At 36.1% G+C, this 24,605-nt stretch overlaps 1 protein-coding gene across 4 annotated transcripts in view; it reads right to left on the minus strand.

Moving 5' to 3' along the window:
• WDPCP (WD repeat containing planar cell polarity effector) overlaps positions 1-24,605 on the minus strand; it is a 382,460-nt gene that overhangs the window by 229,996 nt on the left and 127,859 nt on the right. For all 4 annotated transcript variants that reach the window (XM_053890729.1, XM_053890730.1, XM_053890728.1 and 1 more), the window contains 2 exons: positions 24,196-24,387; positions 11,862-12,471 (listed from right to left, as the gene is read on the minus strand). In XM_053890729.1, the coding sequence (XP_053746704.1) occupies positions 11,862-12,471; positions 24,196-24,387 (802 nt within the window). The remainder of the gene's footprint in view (positions 1-11,861; positions 12,472-24,195; positions 24,388-24,605) is intronic.

The following is a 24,605-nucleotide window of genomic DNA, read 5'->3' on the forward strand; positions in this document are numbered from 1 at the left end:
GTGCTCTCAATTGATAGTTTTTTCATAGATACCACATACGAATTTATTTTAAATTGGCATTTAAAGACTATTCTTTTTGGGGCACCTGGGTGGCTCAGTTGGTTAAGCGTCCAACTCTTGGTTTCAGCTCAGGTCATGATCTCACGGCTTCATGGATTTGAGCCCCGCGTCAGGCTCTCTGCTGGCAGTGCAGAGCCTACTTGGGATTCTCTCTCTCCTCTAGCTGCCCTTCCCTCACTCATGCTGTCTCTGTCTCTCTCAAAATAAATAAATAAAAACTTTAAAAAAAATTTAAAAAGTAAAGACTATTCTTTTCTACTGAAGGATGATCAGTGTTAATCTTGCTAGTGATGCCCTTCACAGCTAATATTTACTATAAAATATCTTGGCACAATATAAGTACATTAGTTTATCCTTTTAAAATGAAAGAAATCGGGACTCCTGGGTGGCTCAGTCGGTTGAGCGTCCAACTTCGGCTCAGGTCATGATCTCACGGTCTGTGAGTTGGAGCCCCGCGTTGGGCTCTGTGCTGACAGCACAGAGCCTGGAGCCTGCTTCAGATTCTGTGTCTCCCTCTCTCTCTGACCCTCTCCCATTCATGTTCTGTCTCTCTCTGTATCAAATATAAATAAACATTAAATTTTTTTTTAAATAAACATTAAAAAATTTTTTAAATAAAAAAATGAAAGAAATCCACTTTTTTTTATTAAAAAAATTTTTTAATGCTTATTTATTTTTGAGAGAGAGAAACAAAGTGTGAGCAGGGGAGGGGCTGAGAGAGGAAGACACAGAATCTGAAGCAGGCTCTAGGCTCTGAGCTGTCAGCACAGGGTCCAACGTGAGGCTTGAACTCACGAACTGTGAGATCATGACCTGAGCCAAAGTCAGACGTGTAACCGAATGAGCCACCCAGGCGCCCCAAAGAAAATCCACTTCTAATGTAAGAGAAGCAAGACCACAAAACAAAGATGGGGCATTCTATTCTAATTTTATCATCTTTTATACATCCTTGATTTCATTTGAAACTAACAATTTCTGTGTAATTAAATGACAGTAAGTATTAGGGCTTTTAAGCAGGGTGGGTTTTTTTTTTTTAATCTTTTAAAAATGGTTGGCTATAAAATACTTTTTCTTCAAAAGTAGCAATGTTTATTGATTTGAGTGAGTCCATAAAAATTTCTCAGTACAAATAATCATAAAACCAAATGAGAAAATGTATGTAAAATTATTTATAAGCTGTAAAGTATATAAAATATTACTGCAATTCTTCTTTTTATTACTATCATCATCAACATCATTTAACTGGAATAGTTACAGGTTTTAGGATTTTAAAAAATACATTAGTTCATGCAAAAGATGCCAAAACTCTTCATACTAACTTCAAGTCACATCAAAATAAGAATTTGTGCTATATGTAACAGGACTCAACTTGATAGGGAATCTGGGGAATTGCCCTAACCATACCAAGCAATAAAACCTCACTATTCTTTCTGTGTTGGTAGAATCATGAATGGTACTATCCAAAAGCCTTCACAAGCTTGCAGTCAAGCACTGTAAACTCTCATAAATCAGGGTGGTTCCTTGGCAGTAGATATCAATGTGTAGGAACTTTATAGGAAACCAAAAATATCTGAAATCTGTTGATTCTGCTCGTACCCTAAGCAATACCTCTAGAAAGAGAAGAAACTTATTTGCTGAGAAAAAAACATTAACCATAATCATAATCATGTTCAAAAGAGGATGAAGGGAAAATCTTAAAAAGTAGCCAAAGAAAAAAGACACAGGCACAAAGATATGAAAAACTGCAAACTTTGTTTCTGAAATTATGCAAGCCAGAAGACAACAGCAAGACTTTTAAAAATGCTTAGATAAAAATGAATTAAACTAAAATTCTGTACCTTCATAATAAAGAGTTGAAAATTAATGAAGAACCATAACAATCTTAAATATTACTAATAACAGAGTTCTGAAATAATATAGCAAAAATTGATAGAACTAAAAGGAGAAAAAGTGAAAGCCACAATTATAATTGGAATTTCCTCACTCACTAGTTGAGAGAACACATAAACAAAATCAGCAAAAATAGAAAATACTTGAAAAACATTATCAGTGAATTTGACCTGACATTTATAAAACACTTCACTGAACAGCAAAATACATTCTTTTTAAATGTAAATAGAATATCAACCAAGATGGATCATATTCAGGGGGCTAAAACAAACCTCAATAAATTTAACTGTTTTGAAATCATACAGAGTAGGTTCTTCTGACCACAACAGAATTAAATTGGATATCAATACAGAAAGATACCTGGAAAATCTCCAACTATTTAGAAATTAATCAACATTCTTTTAAATAAACTATGACTTAAAGAAGAAACCACAAAGTAAATTAGGAAATATTTTGAAATGAATAAAAACAAAAAGGAGTGCCTGGGCGGCTCAGTTGATTAAGCATCCGACATCAGTTCAGGTCATGATTTTATGATTCATGAGTTTAATCCCTGCATCGGGCTCTGCACTGACAGTGGGAAGCCTGTTTGGGATTCTCTCTCTCTCTCCCTCTCTGAGATTTAGAAAGGAAAATATAAATAAATAAGATAAAAATATAACATCAAAACTTGTGAGATGTAGCTATAGCAGTACTTAGAGGGAAATTTCTAGCTTTAAGTGTTTTAATTAGAAAAGAAGGAAGGTCTAAAATCAACAATCCCAGCTTCCCACATTAAGAACCTAGGGAAAGTAGAGTAAATTACACCTAAAGTAAATAGAAGGATGGAAATGATAAAAATAAGAACTAGTAAATAAAGAATAGAGAAAACCGGGGCGCCTGGGTGGCGCAGTCGGTTAAGCGTCCGACTTCAGCCAGGTCACGATCTCGCGGTCTGTGAGTTCGAGCCCCGCGTCAGGCTCTGGGCTGATGGCTCGGAGCCTGGAGCCTGTTTCAGATTCTGTGTCTCCCTCTCTCTCTGCCCCTCCCCCGTTCATGCTCTGTCTCTCTCTGTCCCAAAAATAAATAAAAAACGTTGAAAAAAAAAAAATTTAAAAAAAAAAAAGAATAGAGAAAACCAATGAAATCAACAGCTAATTCTTTGAAATGATCAGTAAAACTGACCAATCTTGGCCTAAATTCATAAAAAAAAGAAAGAAAGACTACAGAACTACACACATTAAAAAATAATAATATGAATAACTTTATACAAATAAACATAACGTAAATGAGATGGATACCTTGAAGGACTCAAACTATCAAAGCTCTTGCAAGAAGGAATAGATAACTTGAATGACTCTATATTATTTAAACTTGAATTCATAGTTAAAGAATCTTTCAACACACATGTACATACATGCATGTACACACACACACACACGCACACACACACACACACACCCTTCATGTCCAGATGCCTTCATTGGTGAATTCTCCCAAATATCAGAAGAAGAAATAATATTAACTCTACACAACTCAATATACAAGAAGAGGGAGCACTTGACAACTTATTTCATCATGTTAGCATTAATTACACTGATGTAAAAAATGACAGAGACAGTACAGGAAAAGACAGAAAACTACAGACCAATATCTCCCATAAACAGATACAAAAATCCCTAACAAAGTATTAGCAAGTCTAGCAATATATTAAAAAGATCATAGATCATGAACAAGAGAGATTTATCCCACAAATGCAAGCTGCTAAAACATCTGGAAACTAATCAATATAATTCACCATATGACCAGAAAAAAACATAATAATTTCAACAGATGCAAAAAAAAAAAAAAAAAAACTTGAAAAAATTCAATATCTACTCAAGATAATATATCTTAGCCAATTAGGAATGGAAGGAAGGGGACTTCCTCAACGTAATAACATTAATACTAATAGTGAAAAGACTAAATGCTTTCCATCTAAGATCTGAAACAAAGCAAGGCTGTCCTCCCTTGCCACCTCACTTAATACTGTACTGGAGATTCCAGCTGATGTAATAAGGAACCAAAATAAAAGGCATACAGGCTGAATAAGAATATGTAAAACTGTTTTTAAATGCCATTGTCATAGTCATCTCAGAAAGTCCTAAAGAATCTACAAAAACATTATTACAACTGGAAATGAGTTTAACAGGGTACATGGTCAAGATTTTAAAATTTTATTTCCATATAATCCCAATGAACAATTAAAATTGTAATTAAAAATACTATTTGCAGTAGCACCCAAAAATATGAACAAAGTATGCATAAGATCTTTACACTTAAAATTAAAAAACACTGCTGAGAGAAATTTTATTGTTTTTAATTTTTTAATAAACTTTATTTATTTATTTATTTATTTATTTATTTATTTAGAGGTGGAGGGAGAGAGAGAAAATGCAAGTAGGAGAGGGACAGAGAGAGAGGGAGAGAGAGAGAATCCCAAGCAGGCTCTGCATTGAGCGCAGAGCCCGAGTTGGGGCTTGATACCAGGAACTGCAAGATCATGACCTGAGCCAAAATCAAAAGTCAGATGCTTAACCAACTGAGACACCCAGGTGCCCAAAAATCACTGCTGAGAGAAGTTTTAAAAGATTTGAATAAATGGAGAGAGATATTGTGTTCAAAGATTGAGAGACTCAATATTGTTAAACTGTCATTCCACCTCAAATTGAACTACAGATTCAACATAATCCCAATCAAAATCTCAAGTACTTTTGTAAAACTGACAAGTTTGTTTTAAAATTTATATAGAAATCAAAGGATCTAGAGTAGCCAAAAACAATTTGGAAAAAGAACAAAGTTGGAGAACTAACAGTAATTGATTTTATGACTTACTATAAAACCACAGTAATTAAGACAGTGTGGTACTCCCATATAGACATATAGATCAGTGGAAGAGAATAGAATCTATTCATAAACACATACATATATGGTCAAGGCAGTTCAATGGAGAAAGGACAGTCTTTCCAACAATTGGTTCTGGGACAAATGAATATTTATATTTAAAAACTAATTTCAGGGGCCCCTGGTTGGCTAAAATTGTTTTAAAAATTAGGGGCGCCTGAGTGGCTCAGGTGGTTAAGCGTCCGACTTCAGCTCAGGTCATGATCTCACAATTCGTGGTTCGAGCCCCGCATCAGGCTCTGTGCTGACAGCTCAGAGCCTGGAGCCTGCTTGGATTCTATGTTTCCCTCTTTCTCTCTGCCCCTCCCCCACTCATGCTCTGTCTCTCAAGAATGAAAAAACGTTAATTTTTTCTAATTAATTTTAATCTATGCCTCATAGTATATGCAAAATTTTAACTTGGAACAGACCATAAACCTAATTGTAAGAGCTAAAATGTCTAGGAGGAAACAGGGTTAGACAAACACTTCTTAAGATGGTACATAAAAAACACAAGTCATAAAATAATTTAAGAACTGAATTTCATTAAAATTAAAAACTTCTGCTACCCGAAACACGTTGTTAAATAAATGAAAAGGTAAAACTATGAGCTGGAAGAAAACATTCATAATACTAGTGTCTCACAAAAGATTTTTATTCAGAATATATAAAAACTCTTACAACTCAATAATAAACAATCCAATTAAATTTGGGCAAAAGATTTGAAGATATACTTTATCAGAGAAGATATATGGCAAATAAGCACATAAAAAGATACTAAGCTCCAATAGTCATCACGGAAATGAAAATTAACACCATTACACACCCATTAGAATGGCCAAAATTAAAAAGACCATTAAGGCTAAGCGGTAGAATATAGAGCAACCAGAACTTCAAAATAGTTTCTTCTTCAGTTAAACATATCCTGAGCCTATGGCCTAGGCATTCTACTCCTAGATTTTTCCCAAGAGAAATTAGAATATATGTCAATATAGGGGCGCCTGGGTGGCTCAGTCAGTGAAGTGTCTGACTGTGGCTCAGGAGGTGATCTCGCAGTTTGTGAGTTCGAGCCCCGCGTCGGGCTCTGTGCTGACGGCTCAGAGCCTGGAGCCTGCTTCAGATTCTGTGTCTCCCTCTCTCTCTGCTCCTCCCCTGTTCACACTCTGTCTCTCTCTCTCTCAAAAATAAATAAGCATTAAACAAAATATATACATATATGTCAATATAAAGACTTGTACATGAAAATACATAGTATTTTTAGTGATATTAGCTTAAATCTGGAAACAATCCAGATGTCCATCAAGAGGTGGAGCAATATACAAATTGTGGTTTATCTACATAATGGGATACTACTCACTAATGTAAAGGAAAATTTGAAGATGTACATACCGATATGGAAGATTCTCACAGATAAATGCTGTTTATCTCACAGATAAACAGATAAATGTTTTCATGTAGAAAAACACTAAAAAAGTACCTATTTTATGAGTCCTTTTCTATGAAATTTAGAAAAAGCAAATCTAATCAGTAATGAGAGAAAGCAGGTCAGTGCTCTTTTGGCCTTCAGGGAAATAGACTGCAAAGAGGTTTGAGAGAATTTTTTGGTGATGGAAATATTCTGTTTTGATTGTGGTGGTAATCATGAGGATACATACATTTGTCAAAACTCATTAAACTGCACATTTGGAATGGGTACACTTTATTTTATGTAAATTATACTCCAATAAACTTGATTTAAAAATCCATCATCACTCTAGTTTAGCAGAATGCTGTCTGGAATAACAGTCTATTTCAAATGATTTGAGATCCAAGTTTAAGATTACTAGGCATCTAAGAAATTATCTGACATTTCTTTCCAGCAATAAATTACCCACAATTACCACCTGGGTAAAGTTTAGTATTTTAAAAGCTCACTAAAAGTAACTCTTTTGGAACAAACTGAGGGGTGCTGGTAGGGGTATGGGCTAAATGGGTGGTGGGCATCAAGGACGGCACTTTGTTGGGATGAGCATTGGGTGTTATATGTAAGTGATGAATCACTAAATTCTACTCCTAAAATCATTATTACACGATATGTTAACTAACTTGGATTTAAATAAACAAATAAATAAATAAATAAATAATATAGTGATTATGCCTATATTATGGCATATATACATATAAATATGTATATGAGCTAAATATTCAGATTAAAGCCTTTTTTGATCCCCTTCTAGATGACAATTCTAACTTCTCCTTCAGGGGCTAATAGGTGTTCTGCGATAAAATCATTTTACATTTTATTTTTAAGCCAAGGGCCTTATTTGCCTGGAGTTTTAGTAACTTCTAGAACCTGGACTCTCAGATGAAACTAGGTACATAAAAATATTGTTTCAGGATTTAATAGCTATCTTTTGTGAGTAAAGAAAACTCTGTAGGGCACCTGGGTGGCTCAGTCGGTTGAGTGTCTGACTTCGGCTCAGGTCATGATCTCACAGTTCATGAGTTCAAGCCCCACATTGGATTCGCTGCTGTCAGTGCAAAGCCTGATTCAGATCCTCTGTCCCCTTCTGTTTCTGCCCCTCCCCTGCTTGTGCTCTCTCAAAAATAAATAATATTAAAAAAAAATAAAGAAAATCTGTAATCACAATTGGAAATATTGACTGTTGTTTTAAATTTATTTCAGTCACAAATAACAGAAAAACCTCCTAAAAATGCCCTAAATAATAAAAGGTATCTTATTTACAATACTAAAAAAGTAATCAAAACAGAACTTTTGAAGAAAACCTATTTCTTATAAAAATACTAAGAGAAAAATCATCCTACTAATTTTCTAGACAGAATGATACACCCACACGCACACGCGCACACACACGTTGCCTTTGATTTTCAAAATCCTATGAGAGGGCAGATGTTAGCTTTAACTATTTCTTGCCTAATATTATCACTTGAATATTTAACCTTTTAACTTTGCAGGCTCTGGGAGAGTATTGCAAGGGCACTCCAGGTAGATGGAATACTATCAAAATCACCACAGGAAGGAGGGAATGTGAGAGAGAGCACATGCCCCAAATGGGGAGCTACAGTAGTGCAAAAACAGCTGGGGAGATGAAGCCTGAGAGGCAGACAAGGGTTTATCAATCCCTGAAGGATTTCAAGCTAGAGAATCCATGACCAAATCTGCAGTTAGATTACTCTGGTGGCAGTTCAGGGGATTATGAGAAGATTGGAAGGCAGAAGATTACAGAGAGCTACTACTTGATCGCTGCTTGAAAACAGGGAAGGTCCAGGTTAAGGTCATGAGAGCAAGCCTGTACAGAGATGTTTTTGACAGTATTTAGAAGGTAGAATTGATGGGACTTGGCCACTGATTGCATATGGCATTAGGGGTGAGGGAAGATTCTAGGATGATTTCTGACTTGGGATTCCATCTGAATAATAGTACCATCCACCAAAATGAAGAATATAGAAGAAACAGGTTTGGGGAGAAAGAAATAAACTCTCAATCTACATAAAACAGGAGGAGAGCTAAAAATGGAACCTTACGGAGCCTCAACATATTCATGAATAGGCAGAAGGAGAACACAAACATGATGAAAAGGTGTTATCTGGGGTCATGGAAGGCAAGTACAATGAGAATTCTGTGACAGAAGTGGTAAGCAACCATTAAGTGCTGAAAAGTCATCAAGTAACATAACAGAAATGTATGTATCAAGTAGGAAGTCCCTGGTGACCTTTGCAAGAGCAGTTCCAGAAAACTAAAGACCCAAGCCAGAACTTGGTACTGTGAGGAGTGAATGGGGAGTGAAGAAGCAGAAAAAGTCAATGTTCACTATTATTTTGGTGCATCTGACTATGAAAGAAGGTGATCATCTGACTAATAACGGAAGAGAAACAATGTTAAGGAAGAGATGTTTGTCTGTTTGTTTGTTTTATGGTGTGGCTTGGGCCTGTGTCTTGGGGTATAGTAAGATTTTTGGGGGGAGTGGGAAGGCTGACAAAGTAAAGGTGTCAAAAGGAATGTAGTGGGATCCAGAGTGGAAGTGGTGGTGGAACTAGTCTTGGACAAGAGGAAGGTCTCCTTTTCCATTGAATTGAGAAGGAAAGATTTATGTTCATGTAGATAAGGGGTTGGTTAGGTTGGGTGGGTAGGTGGTAAGAAGCAGATAAACTTAATGAAGTATCAATTAAAAGGGAAGATTCTCTCTTCAGAGGGCAGAGAGATAGATGATCATGTGAGTTTAAAGAGAGCAGTGGAAGTTGAAAAAGGTACTGATGAGAATGGAAAAGCTTTAATATCTCTGTAATATAATTAGGGACTTGTCTTTTAAAAATTAATCTCAGTCTACATATGTGGAAATACGGGACAATGACTGCCAAGCAAAGAAATCTGATTATATTTTGCTTTACATGAGACAGTACTTCTTGGCTTCCACGTGGGAGGATGATACTTCTAGCTCCCTCCTGAGGAAGGCATGCCCTTCAAATTCTTCTAACAGTAGTGATGGCCTTTTAATCCCCAACACATTTGCATGATGATTATAAGGATTTAGAATGGAAGCTCTAGTCTTGGAACAAAGTTTTCCTTCAAGATTACACTGACCTATTCTAAAAGTCAAACTCCAAAAATCTTAGCATATTGGCACCAGCCACTGCCACGTTTACATATGACAGCATTCTATTTTAAACTATGATCTATGTCAGCTTCTTAAATTGTAAGCTACACCTTGCATGTCAAATTTTCCAAAGGCTTGCATAACAAGCTTATGAAAAAATCTCGTAAATGCTCCCTAGTGGGGAAACTGCACATGCAACTACCTGTTTATATATGCAGTAACTTGAATTATACATGAAAATTCCACATGGATGCCCAGAATCAGCACTGTGTTAATTCAAGAAGTATATTAAAATTTTTGGATGTATTTAGTAGCAGAACCTAAGAAAAATCTGTTCTTTAAACAGGGTTTTCTTTAAAAAAAAAAAAAAAAAAGATCTGTTAGTTGGAATCTACTGTTTCAAGGAATCTACTCTTCCTAGAAAAATTAATAATCTGTAATAAATATTAATCTTATAATGTGTTTTTTAAAATTCTGGGAAACTCCATATCTAGATCTTTTAAAGAGTCTGTAAGTCTGCAAAATTTCCCTATCCCATAAAACTTAAGAGTCATATTGAAAATAAAATTTTAATGATAAATGTCAGTTGCAGAAGTTATCACCTTTTCATTTGAATGCTTGACTTCTATTGGATAATTCTCTTCCAAGAGACCTTCTTGGGAAAAAGATGTGACAGCCAACTCATTGCCTAATTGATTTAGGAACAGTGCCCAGGGAGACAGTCCAATTAAGTTTACAAGCTGGCAATTAGCAGGAAGCCCTCTAAATCCCTACACTGAGAGCCTGTTTACTTTAGTAAGAAGGCAAATGTGCTAGAGATAGGAAGAGAAAGCTGTGCTTTTTGCAAAGCTGTTGTGAGTAGGCCCACAAGGGAGGGCTGAAGAAAAGCTAGGTATATGTGGGCAGACAGCCTTCTGTTTGACAGGTAACTGGGTAATTTAGAGTGTGTGTGTGTGTGTGTGTGTGTGTGTGTGTGTGTGCATGCATGTGTGTGTGTGTGTGTGTTTTAACAGACATGCAAAACATCTAACATCCACTTTAATGAGCGTTGTGTATGGAGACATACAACTGTTAAACATGTAGTTGGGCAAAGAACTGGATTATTTTATAATAAATGAGATTCTAAACATTTTTTCTTGGACAACATTAACATTATATATAAATTTTGATGCATTTTTATTATGTGGAAAGAACACAGAGCTCAAATTATACCTTTCAGGTTAATCAAGTCATTTTTAAGTAGATTTATTTCATCAGTTCAATTTCGGAGGCAAGTAGATCTATTAAAAAATAATAAACTGACATATACTTAGCAAACACTACACTATCTTTAAAAACTTAACTTTGGGAGCACCTGGCTAGCTCAGTCACTTAAGCGTCTGACTCTTGATTTCAGCTCAGGTCATGATCTTGATGTTCATGAGATTGAGCACCGCATCAATCTCATGAACAGCTGCTGTCAGCACAGAGCCTGCTTGGTATTCTCTGTCTCCCTCTCTCTCTCTCAAAATAAATAAATACATATTTTTTAAAAAATAAAAACTTAACTCTGTATCACAGAGCCAAACCATGCATAGAGTTTAAAAATGTATTGACTTTTCTATGTTTTCAAGTTGCGATAAAATGCATTAATTAAAATCTATTTTTTAAACCTAAATCTATTTTTTAAGCCTTACACACTCCAATCTGAGAAGCAATACATACATATTATATCAAATAATTTTAATAGGGGCACCTGGGTGGCTCAGTCGGTTAAGCGTTGGACTACAGCTTAGGTCATGATCTCCCAGCTTGGGAGTTCGAGCCCTGCATTGGGCTCTGTGCCAACAGCTCTGAGCCTGGAGCCTGCTTCAGTTTCTTGTCTCCCTCTCTCTGTGTCCCTCCCCTACTCACACTCTGTCTCTCTCAAAAATGAGTAAACATAAAATCAATCAAATCAAATCAAATCATTTTAATAGAAAAATTATCACATTCCTTCAACACAAAATTTTTTAATGGGCATAGTAAATAGTTTTAAAATATTCACATATGTATTTATTTTGGAAAGTATCAAATGTGGAAGTTTAAGCTTTTCATTCATCACAATGGACAATTAGTGCAATTTCCAAATTCTTCACTATCTAATGTTCCCTAACACTTAGAAAATCATCCACAAAGCTTTCTTAAACCATATGAGGGCACCTGGCTGGCTCAGTTGGTGGAGCATGTGACTCTTGATCTCAAGGTTGTGAGTTTGAGTCCCACGTTGAGCATAGAGATTACTTGGAAAAAAAACACAGCTACATGAAATGTCTGAAAGGCAAGCCTATTTACGGGAAAACACAGAAAACCTACATTTCTAGAACGGTTTTATTCTCTTAATCATAATGTTATCATCATAAACATTTTACTTACTCACCAACTTCCTTGACTTACCAAGTTTAAACAAAAGTGCACCCAAAGGTCCTCTGTCAAACCTGAGGAAGAGGAGATCATAGATGTCCCCACTTTTAGGCTTCTGAGAAACCACCTGAGGAGCTATCCACTGCATTTGAACAAGACTGCTGGAAATATCAAAGAATTTATTGAACTGCAGAGTCTCCCTGGGTGAGCGGTCTTCAGCCAAGAGCTGGATGTTAATAGGGGATAGAGCCATATCAAAAATTTGCAGCTCCCCTTGGTTGCTGCCAACTAGTAGAATGGCGCCACTTGGGTGGCAGCTTATTAACGAAGGCAAAAGTTTAGCCTGGGCTAAGAGAGTTACTCTACGGTGAGCTTCATAAAGAATTACTGAAGAATCTTCACAGCCCAGAATCAGTTTGTCTTCAGTAACATTCCTGCAGCAGCTAATGGCCTTCGATCTTAGTGGTATTCTGGTTATTGACACACACTGGATTTTATTCCGAACACATTCATAGATGCAGCTGTCAGCCATGGGCTCTTTGTCTACACTGATGGAGTGCTCCACTGTCAACACCTGATAAGGCTGTTTATTGCCAAAGCGAACATCCAGCGGATCCCATTCTGTGCGGACACAGCTCAGAACCTGTGAGAAAAGTATCAAGTATGTTCACACAGACCTTGGTTTTTCTTCAGCTGTCACACATACGACTGCATATTAATCCAGCATCCCATTGAAGACCATCAATTATCACCTTAAACATCAGCAACATTTAAATATGTATGTGCATATATATTTGTGCATCTCTCTCTCATAGAACACATAAATATATATAGCACATATATAACACAGCTGCAGAAATTGTAACATTTTAACTTTAACACTTTGTTTTTGAAAGTCTGTAAATAACTTAATGTTCAATATATAAAAACTAATAAGGTGGGCTTTGACTAAAATAGTATGGTAGTAGAATATCTAAAAATATCAGTTTAAGTTTTAAAACAATTTATTTCTTTTAAACACCAAGAGTTTATTTCTTTTTCTTTTTTTCTTTTTTGTTAGGAGCACCTGGGTGGCTCAGTCAATTAAATGTCCAGCTCTTGGTTTCAGCTCAGGTCATTATCTCATAGTTTGTGGGTTCGAGCCCCACATCAGGCTCTGTGTTGACAGTGCTGAGCCTGCTTAGGATTCTCTCTGCCCCTGCTCGCACTTGCATGTGCGCACACTCTCTCACTCAAAATAAATAAAAACTTTAAAAAAATCAAATAAAGTTATTAAAATATACCCTACTGACTGAAGAGCTATCTGAAAGGAAAATTTGTCAACACATTTTCTAGCTATAAGGTGCTCTGTTAGCAGATCATTTGCAAATAGGAAGTTGAAAACACCAAATGCAATTAGGTAGTCATTGCAAAATACCAAGAAAAAATACAGACTTTTTAATCCAAACTTGCATATACTAAGACATCTCTCATATTTATGCAGCTGGTTTTTCCTCCCCAAATGAACTTAGTCAGGAGATGATCAGGTCAAGATATAATGTTAAGATAAAGAAAAAGTACAGTGTATAGTTAAGGGAGAAACATTAATGACAATGCTCTGAAGAAAAAAGCACAAAGGAGAGAAAATAATCCAAAAACAGAGGACCCTGGCTGATGAGACTCATGTAAGCTAACAAGATTAATTTGATGTCTTCTATCATCTTCCATAAGGCTTGTTCAATGTTATCCTCTACAAACTTCATGATCAAGAATTCCCTTCTTTCACTGAGTTCTTGGTCTTTCTTTTTTTTTTTTATTGAGGTATAATTGACATATATTATATTACTTTCAGGTGTACAACAAAATGATTCAATGTTTGTATATATTGAAAATGATCATTATAGGAAGTCTCATAAACATCCATCATCATACACAGTTATAAACTTTTTTTCTTGTGATAAGTACTTTTAAGATTTACTGTCTTAGCAACATTGAGTTCTTGGTCTTAATCCTATCTTCAGGCACTCCTCAGATTAGGTGAATTCTGAAATCTAATAACTCTTTAAAGATTCTTAAAAAATACATGCCAGAGGTTTCAGGAACTAGTCAGTAGAATTCAAATGGGAATGGCTGTGGTAAAGGACACGGTGAAAAGTTTTAACAAAGGCATAGTGAGCAGGCAAAGAATGAGATGCAGAAGAACAGTGTAGATAATTAAGGGATGAAAAAATAAACACCAAAAAAATTTTTTTAAATGTTTATTTATTGTTGAGAGAGACAGAGACAGAGAATGAGCGGGGGAGGGGCAGAGAGAGGAGACACAGAATCTGAAGCAGGCTCCAGGCTCCGAGCTATCAGCACAGAGCCTGACATGGCGCTCAAACTCATGAGCTGTGAGATCATTACCTGAGCCGAAGTTGGATGCTCAACCGACTAAGCCACTCAGGCACCCTTAAAGACTTTTATAGTTTGTGGTGGCCTGCTTAAAGTCTGGAGATCTTTAGAAAAAGATCTCTGCTTTAATTCTAAAGTAATAGGAAGGTACAAAGAAGAAAAGCACAGAAACAGGCAGTGTGTTAGCTAAACCACAGATTATGCTATGTTCCAATGGGTCAGTTAAGAAAGACTGTGATAGCAGACCTAAGAATAGATGACCATGATTCAATGTTTTATTTTTTTGTTGTTTGCTTTCTGTTTTGTTTGTTTTTTAATGTTTATTTATTTTTGAGAGAGAGAGAGAGAGCATGCGCGCAAGTGAAGGAGGGGCAGAGAGAGGGAGGGAGACACAAAATCCGAAACAGGCTCCAGGCTCTGAGCTGTCAGCACAGAGCCCGGTGTGGGGCTCTAACTCAGGACTGTGAGATCATGACCTGAGACGAAGTTGGCCGCGTAACCAACTTAGACACCTGGGCACCCCATTTGCTTTTTGTTTTTTAAAGAAAACTGTGTAATAAAGAAAGAAATGACAAGAGTTTAAAAATTCAAGCCAAGAAAGAACAGAAAAGGTAAAGAAGAATCCTAAAGGTCTTGGAATTTCTAATTTCAAGGATAAACAAGCTGGTAGTTTCATTCCTAAAATGAATTGTTTCAGTCAAGTTTGAATCAGTCAGCTTTAAGGCTGAAACTTGTTGAAAAATGCACACTGAGATTATTTCATTTTTATTCTTAAAAAGGCTAAATTTGAAAAAGGTAGACAGAGCTGTTCCAAAAGTCATCAAAAAAGGAACAGTATAGAGTAGGAAAAGCATTAAATAGTTAATATAACTGATGCCCTCTCCGGAAGATATTTTAAAATTAAGAAAGCACAGAAAGCAGAAAAGCAATTATAGTGAGCTGGAGATAGGCTCAAGATTGTCATGTTTCATGTTTAGCTATAGAGGGCTGGTTCAAACTAAGTGTTTATCGGGACACCTGGCTGGCTTAGTGGGTAGAGGATTCGACTCTTGATCTCAGGGCCATGAGCTCAAGCCTCATGTTGGGTGGAGAGCTTACTTAAAAAAAAAACTAAGTGTTTATTATGACCATGAGTATAGCATCCCTGATTCTGGCAAAGTGGTGATGGTGGCACTATAGTTTTTGAATCTCTCTAAATCCCTAGATGAAAGAAACAGTTCAACTAAATAGCAAAACCAAAAACCTATGGATGACTAGATGAGAATTCGAGAGAGCATTGTATGTAATGACTTTATGCTCCAATAATGTAAATAAAGTACAACTATTTAAAAATGCAAAGGAGGGGCGCCTGGGTGGCTCAGTCGGTTGAGCGTCCGACTTCAGCTCAGGTCACGATCTCACGGTCCACGGGTTCGAGCCCTGCGTCGGGCTCTGGGCTGATGGCTCAGAGCCTGGAGCCTCCTTCCGATTCTGTGTTTCCCTCTCTTTCTGCCCCTCCCCCGTTCATGCTGTGTCTCTCTCTGTCTGAAAAATAAATAAACGTTAAAAAAAAATTTTTTTTTTAAATGCAAAGGAAAAAATTGATAAAAACATAGGCAAAAAGTTTCTGAATATTCTCAGTAATTTATATTAGTAGTGGTAGTATTAGTAGGATTATTCTCAGACTGTTAAGTGTATACTGTGACATAAAGTAAGCAAGTAATTGTGAGATATTATAATTCATCTCCCATGTCCCTGAAAACTAGGATTTTTGTATGAAAAAGAGGAGATACAGATGTAATATAGAAGAGGTTAAATTTAAAACCCTGTATCCTGAATTTGAGTTAGAAGTAACAATGTGAACTCACTCTGAATATATATATATATATATATGTATAAAATATGTAGCTCATCCTACTAAAGATACCTAGAAATAATGCCCAATCCAATAACAACACTTTATCCCTAGCTCCCAAACTTGGGCTTACAATACCATTTTCCATGAAAAGAAACCAGAGCTTATTAAAGAAATGGCTAATTCCAGATCTGAGGCAGGAAATGTTTAAGATGAGCATGAAACATACTATCATAGCGAACAGCAGGGAAGCTACCCAAGACTACTGGGGTCATGACAAAAAGAGGAACCAACTTGTAGAGGCTCCAAATATGAGACAAATTTGAGCTTTCAATAGGATAACGACTACAATTTATAAAACCCATCAAATCAAATATATTTAAATTCATAAATTATCAATGCTACTTAAAAAACAAAACTAATTGGTTATCTTCAGGGAGTGATAAGGAACCAACTCATTATCTTGAAAACTAGTAAACAAAAGAAAAGAAACAGACATTTATCCTGATTATAATACATGAATTCAACCACTAGGAAAACAAATAGGAAATGAGTAGAAGTATCTATAAAAGTATCCCAATTAATAAATGAAAAACTAGTAATTAGAATATCATCATTTGCAACCTAATGAATTAATGGATCTAGGCACTGAGCATTAGTAGCTGCTAACATCAAAGAAGAGAGACAACCAAGAGAGAACCTGACGTTACGTGCCTTCTGATGAAAAGAACACAACGCCCCACAGTCTTGCCAACACTAACTTGCAGAATTTTCAAAAGACAGAGAAACATGTTGAACCACATGATTATGCAAACAACAAAATCCACACTATGAGACACTGCAGTTTCAAAAGATAAATTTTAAGGAAAAGAAAGCAATGGAGAGGGGGATTTGTATATTAAAAGAGAAACATTAAAGTGGTTTTTAAAAAAAAAATTTATGTGTATTTATTTTTGAAGGGGGGAGGGGCAGAGAGAGAGGGGGATAGAGGATCCAAAGCAGGCTCTGTGCTGACAGCAGCGAGCCCAATGCAGGGCTTGAACTCACAAATGGCGAGATAATGACCTGAGCCAAAGACGCTCAACTGACTGAGGCACCCTGAAGTGTCTTAAATGGATAATACTAAAGTTTTAAGAGATGCATTAGGGTGATAAAAACTATATAGGTATATAAGAAAGTGATTAAAAGTCATGACAGAGGTTACTTTTGGGGAACAGGAAGGGTTGAAATCATGATAGTACATTCATAGTATTTCTGGGCACGTGGCAAAGTTCTACTTCTTGACTTGAGTGTGGTTCCAGGGGTATTTCCTTTGTAATAGCTCATTAAACTATACATTTAGTTCATGTGGTTTTCTTTATGCATGTTTTTTTTTATAATAAAGAGATTTTTTTTTAAAAGCTACCATCCCTAGAATATAAAATCTTTGTTATGTAGTTGAAAGCTAACACAGTACATACATTTCTTTGGAAGAGACGTTTCTCAAATATTCTGGCTTTTCAGTTGAATGCATTTACAACACTTTCTGAATGTTTTTTTAATCAAATTATGCCATATTGAAAGTTCGTCTCATTTTTACTTTTTCATTAGTTGCTGCTCCTCTTAATCACTGCAAAAATAGTTTTAAGTTTTATGGGAAAAAGGTTATCTTCGTGAGGTTATATTTCCCTATCCCTGACTACAAGTTGTAAGGTTTAATAGCTATGCTTATGTGGTTTTGATTAAATTGGTAAACAAATTCAGTGACCCCTTCTGAGTAATACAGCTTGAAATTACCATCATACTCAGAAAGCATTACCTAATCCATATAGCTGAAAAGTTAAAATACCTGCTCAAATACAAAGGTAAGGGAAGAATTAGTTGTGTAGTCATCACATTTTTGACAAAGTGAATGAATTAAATAGTTCTGTGATGACTATAATAACTTTCTAAAAAGGAATACATAAAGAGTATGTGGAATTTAAATAAAAATGATTACCATGTTATATATGATAATCCACACACACACCATTAAAAGCTGTTTTAAAATGAATTTACTGATAAAAATTTCTTTCTCTGCGCACTATCTATTGTATATTTTTCAAAGAAATTTTTTTTCCTAGACTACATAACTCTCTCTGCTCTCTGCTTCTAATTAAGATATGTGCTGTTGTTTAGAGCTCTGCAGTGTGAAATTAGACCAGGAGTTTTCTAATATCCATAAAATAAATTAAAAAATGTTCCTCCTCCGAAAGACAGATAATTCAGTCACAGAGAGCTTAGTTCTATGTTTCCTTTGTTTTCTTTTTTTTTTAGCTGCTTGGTAAGCCAATTTTCTACTTAGAATCTACTGTTAAAACTCTCATTTGGTTCAGTATGTGGGCTTTATCCTTTCCATGGTCTGTTATGCAAAAATGATGTTTTTTTTTTTTTTTTTAGTTTGCTGTAAAGCAGTGACTCTTAACTTGGATGTACATGAGAATCACCTAGGGAACCTGTTAAAGAATACTGGTGCCTCCTCCCTCTCAGGAGGTTCAGATATAACTAGTCTGGGTGGGCTCCTCTGTAAAAGCTCTGCAGGTGATTGTAATGTGTTGCCAAGGCTGGGAACCACGACTCTAGGATCTTGCCACTTTCCAACTAAAAGCTTATTATTATATTTTCTGATTGAACTTAGATGGGAAATGCTTTTTAAAAATTCTATTTTTTTTACTGTTTATTCATTTATTTTTGAGAGAGAGAGAGAGTGGGAGCAGGATAAGGACAGAGAGAGACACAGAGTCCGAGGCAGGCTCTGAGCTGACAGCACAGAGCCGGATGCGGGGCGTGAACCCACAAACTGTGAGATCATGACCTGACCCAAAGTCAACGCTTAACTGACTGAGCCACCCAGGCACCCCTAAAAATTCTATTTTTTAACAGATGCAATGACTAAATTTCCTTTCTATGAGGTTGCTACTTTTTTAGTTTGAATTTTATGGAACTGATAAACTGAGGGCTGATTGGGGTGAGAGGAAGGGGAGGGTGGGTGATGGGTATTGAGGAGGGCACCTGTTGGGATGAGCACTGGGTGTTGTATGGAAACCAATTTGACAATAAATTTCATATTAAAAAATAAATAAATAAAAAGTATAGTACAAAATATTTAAAAATAAAAAAAAGTATATTGTATCTTTTATTCTGATGATTGGTTCAAGAAGTCTATTGGTGACCAGTGAAAAAAATTTAAAGACATATGTCTGAATACCGCTTTTATCGACTAGTGGTTTTTGTTCATGATAGTCTAAAAAATGTGCTACAATTAATTCATAGTTAAAAATTATGTCCTCAATGGGAAAAAAAGAAATAATTATTTCTTTAGAGATTTCGTCCAAAGACATATGCGTATGTCTTTTGCATATGGAAGTTCACACGAGGGTCTGAAAAAGAAATCTTTTTTCTTTACTAACTTTTTAAAAAGATTTACTTATTTTGGGAGCTCCTGGGTTGCTCAGTTCGTTGAGCATACGACTTCGGCTCAGGTCATGATCTCACCATTCATGAGTCTGAGCCCTGCGCTGGGCTCTGTGCTGACAGCTCAGAGCCTGGAGCCTGCTTCAGACTCTGTGTCCCCCTCTCTTTCTGCCCCTCCCCTGCTTGCGCTCTGTCTCTCTCTCTAATATAAATAAACATTAGCAAAAAAATTTAAGGGTTTACTTATTTTTGAGAAAGAGAACACAAGATCTCTCTGAAGCTGGCTTCCACTGACAGCAGCAAGCGCAATGCGGGGCTCGAACTCACAAACCATGAGATCATGACCTGAGCTGAAGTCGGGTGCTCAACTGATTGAGCTACCCAGGCACTCCCTGAAAAAGAAATCTTTGCAAATTTTTCCAAGAGTCTAAACTTTGATAGACTGAAAAGGCCAAATCCAAGTAAAAGCTACTCTTGCTTAAAAAAAGAAAAAGGAATTATGTATCTTAATATATAGTAGGAGTGAAAAGGGGGGCATTAACTATGCAATCATTGATGAATAGCTAAAAATCACGTACAAATACATCACCAGGAGCAAGGGAGACAAAAGCAAAAATGAACTATTGGGACTTCATCAAAACAAAAAGCTTCAGCACAGTGAAGGAAACAATCAACAAAACTAAAAGGCAGCCTATAGAATGGGAGAAGATATTTGCAAATGACTTATCTGATAAAGGGTTAGTATCCAAAATCTATAAAGAACTTATCAAACTCAACACTCAAAAAACAAATAATCCAGTGAAGAAATGGGCAGAAGACATGAACAGACACTTTCCAAAGACACAGATGGCTAACAGACACATGAAAAGATGCTCAACATCATTCAACATCAAGGAAATATAAATCAAATCCACAATGAGATACCACCTCACACCAGTCAGAATGGCTAAAATTGTCAACACAAGAAGCAAAAGGTGTTGGTGAGGATGCAGAGAAAGGGGAACTCTCTTGCACTGTTGGTGGGAAGGCAAACTGGTACAGCCACTCTGGAAAACAGCATGGAGGTTCCTCAAAAAGTTAAAAATAGAACTACCCTACAATTTAGCAAGTGCACTACTAGGTATTTACCCAAAGAATACAGAAATACAGATTCAAAGGGGCACATGCACCCCAATGTTTACAGCAGCATTATCAACAATAGCCAAGCTACGGCAAGAGGCAAATGTCCACTGACTGATGAATGGATAAAGAAGATGTGGTATGTATGAATGTATGTGTGTGTGCATATATATATATATATATATATATATATATATATGCTGAGTATATATACATATGTGTGTGTGTGTGTGTGTGTGTGTGTATATATATATATATATATATATATATATATATATATATATATAATGGAATGCTACTCAACCATCAAAAAGAATGAAATCTTGTCATTTGCAACGTGGATGGAGCAACAGTGTATTATGCTATGCAAAATAAGTCAGTCAGAGAAAGACAAATACCACATGATTTCACTCGTATGTGGAATTTAGGAAACAAAACACATGAACATATAAAAGAGCTGGGGAAAAGAAAAACAAAGGGAAACAAACCATGAGAGACTCTCAGAGAACAAACTGAGGCTTGATGGCTGGAGGTGGGTGGGGGATGGGCTAGATGGTTGACGGGTATTAAAGGAGGGCACTTGTTATGATGAGCACTGGGTGTTGTATGTAAGTGATGAACACTGAATTCTACTCCTGAAACTAATACTACACTGTATGTTAACTAACTAGAATTTAAATAAAAATTTGAACAAAAAAATCAGGTGTATCATGTACAACTTTATGAAAATCTATTTAAAAAGTTACATAAAATGGATAATTTTCCAGAAATACAAATTAAGGAAAAAACAGAATTCCTGAAAAATAAGCAACCCTTCCTTTAAAACACCACACCCAGGCAAATTTCATATGTGAGTTTTACCAAACACTCAAACATCAGATAATTCCTTTTGGTACTGTTTCAAAGATGAGAAAAAGAAAAAGCTAGCCAAATCATTCCATAGGTCTAGTACAACCTTCATATGGAACTTAGAAAGGAGAGTAAAAGAAAGTAAAATTGCTTACCAATCTCATTTTTGAGCAAATTGTAAAGCCCCTTTAATGTTTCTTCCTTACTATCTAAGTAGAATCAATCATTCTGTACTGGCTACTACTATATAGCATACACATACATACTCTATCCACAGCATCATTTAATGCCTTAGTGCACCTACATGTTTTCATATTTGTCTCTCATTGGTGGACACTAAGATCCCTGCAGGCAGGGTTATTTTTTGTATTCATATTCCCTGTAATGAAATACAGTGTTTACTTCAGGGTCATGCTCAATAGTTGTCAAATGATGTAGAAACAGAAGGAAGGGCCTTTCTTCCTTGTGTAATGTGTATAGGCAGGACGTGAAAAATAAAGGCAGTGAGTAAACAAACCACTTGGCTAGAATACAGGTTTGCATAAGGAAGTAACATTGGAAAGGTAGGTCAGGGCCAGTCAATGTGGGCTTTTCAATGCTGACGCTGTTAGTTATGCTAAAGGCATTTTAGCAAGCAATGGCTAAATCAGACCTGTGCAGAATCCAGATGAGCACTTTTTAGAGCTATTACAGACCTAAAGAGGTGATCTATCTGGTTGAAATCTATCATTTTAAAAACAGACAACTAAAGTCTGAGAGGACAGGCTATCTATCCAAGGCCAAAGAACACAAAATTAGCTAAAAGCAGGCAGAAGCTTAGAGGCAGTAAGCTTGATTAATGTCAGACAGTTAGTATGTATATCGTCTGACCAACAGGTAAACCAAGTTTGTCTAACTCCAAAGGACATCATCTAGATGACACCAGGAGATGAGGTATATAAAACGTATGTATACCCTTTAAGCACTCCTAATTTCATGTAGTACATTCATTTCACATACAGGTAATTTGTGTAAAGTTTAGCTAAATTACTTTTACCTTTATTCTAAGACAGAACATTTAGAATTCTAATTAGCTTTATTACAGTCATTTTGATGAACTCTTTTACTCAATTAGCTTCTGAACCCAAGATCAATAAAACAGTAGGCATGAAAAGCCAATGAATAGGAACAAAGCACTTCCTTAGCCTCACAAAATCCACACCTAAAGCATTATAAGTAGTTTTAGTTACTATAACAAAATTGGAAAAGTTCCAGAAAAAGGCAAATTAATTAATTAGAAAGGACTCTACAGTCTTAAAAGATAGCCTGGAAGTTTATAACACCAGAAAAAGTAGGTAGGGACAGAAAAAACCTGGACTTGCTCATTGTATCTCAGAATACTAACTCCGAGAAATACTTCATAAAGTCTAAATGGTAATAAATTTAGAGAAAATATAGATGTATACTACAGTGATTCCTTGCCTTAGGATGGATTCACGTCCCAATAAACCAATCATATGTTGAAAATATCCTTAGTTGAAAATGCATTTAATACACCTAACCTACTGGACCTCACAGCTTAGCCTCAACTACTTAGACACGCTCAGAACATTCACATTAGGTTACAATTGGGCAAAATCATCTAACACACAGCCTCATGTAATTTACTGAATACTGTGCGGAAAGCAAAAAACAGAATGGTTTTATGGATACAGAATGGTTGTAAGGGTATGTGGCTGTGATCTCATGGCTGGCTGGGAGCTGCGCTGTCTGCCACTGTCCAGCATCATGAGAGAGGATCCTATCACCTATCACTACACCGAGAAAAGATCAAAATTCAAAATTCCAAGTATGGTTTCTACTAAATGTGAATTGCTTTCACATCCTGGTGAAGTCAAGAATCGTAAGTCAAATCATCTGTAAATTGAACTGTCTATATTCTACTCAGGCAAAAACTTAAAAAAGAATAAAGGAGGGTTGCTTTTGTTAAGTTATAAAAAAGAAAAACAAATTCCATACTCAAAGTACTGGTACAAGTTGAAATTACCTGTAGGTTCACAATAATGAATGATGGTAGAACCACTGGCAGGAATAGACAGGGTAGAATACTGTCCTCGCCTCCTAGATTAACCCTTTTGGTGCTCCTGTCTGAGGCAGGATACCAGATGAGAAGGCCATAGCTCTACAGCCCTCCTGATAAATTCTTGCCTTAGCCATGGTTTGGCTCCACAGTCTTCTACCAAATAGACATTTGACTAATGTTTACTGATTCCTTAACTGAAGTTTAAAGAAGGTGATTGATAACATAACTTTGGCAAGCAAGAAATTATAGGCAAGCCGTAATGATAGTACTAATAATGATATTAATAAGAATCACACAATGATCAGCGTTTGAGAGTTTACCATATGTAGATACTGCTCTAAATGCATGTCATAACTTATTTTTCTTCATTAACTCTATTTTTCAGATAACAAAACCATGGTGCACACAGGTTAATTAGTTGCCCAAGGACAAAGAGCTAGGTAGTGGCAGAGCTAGGATTTGAACCCAGAAGCCTGTGTTCTTAATCACTGTGAGACTCAGGCCAGCCCTGGAACTGTCTATCTTGCAGATAGGATACTTTAAAGGATCCCACTTTATATGTACTTTCCTTTTTTCAGTATTTAGAAAAATAAATTATACATTAAAAAAAGTATTCATCTTTATTTCAGAATCAAAAAAACTAATAATCCTATTTTATTTGTTCTTCAATAAAATGTATATGTTTGCTTTAGATTTACCTCCAGTCTTCCTTGAGCATAACCTAGGAGCAGCAGATTGGCTCTGTCCTTCTCAGGAGAAATGGGGGCCCAAGGCCAAGCATCATCACTGACCAGCGGCCACCAGCAAACAACTGTATCTTGAACACAATTGATGGCTAGATGACGGTCTGCTGTCCTGTTTACTGGGCCCGGTATCTCAGAATAGGAAATCTAATGATTAAGAAAAAAAAGCACATAAGAATCATTTTTTAATGCAAAATCCTCGATGTATTACAAAAATTAAAGCATCTGTAAATGTAGATAAATGCAAGTAAATATGCATGTTAAACATGTGCTTAAGGAGGTGTCAGAATTTACCAAATTCTTTTGACACATATATAAAAAAGACATATGTTCAAAATTCTCCCCATTTTTAGCAGAGGAAAGGG

This window comes from Panthera pardus, unplaced genomic scaffold (genome assembly GCF_024362965.1).
Source record: "Panthera pardus isolate Hobbes unplaced genomic scaffold, ASM2436296v1 HiC_scaffold_25, whole genome shotgun sequence".
NCBI classification, from domain to species: Eukaryota; Metazoa; Chordata; class Mammalia; order Carnivora; family Felidae; genus Panthera; species Panthera pardus.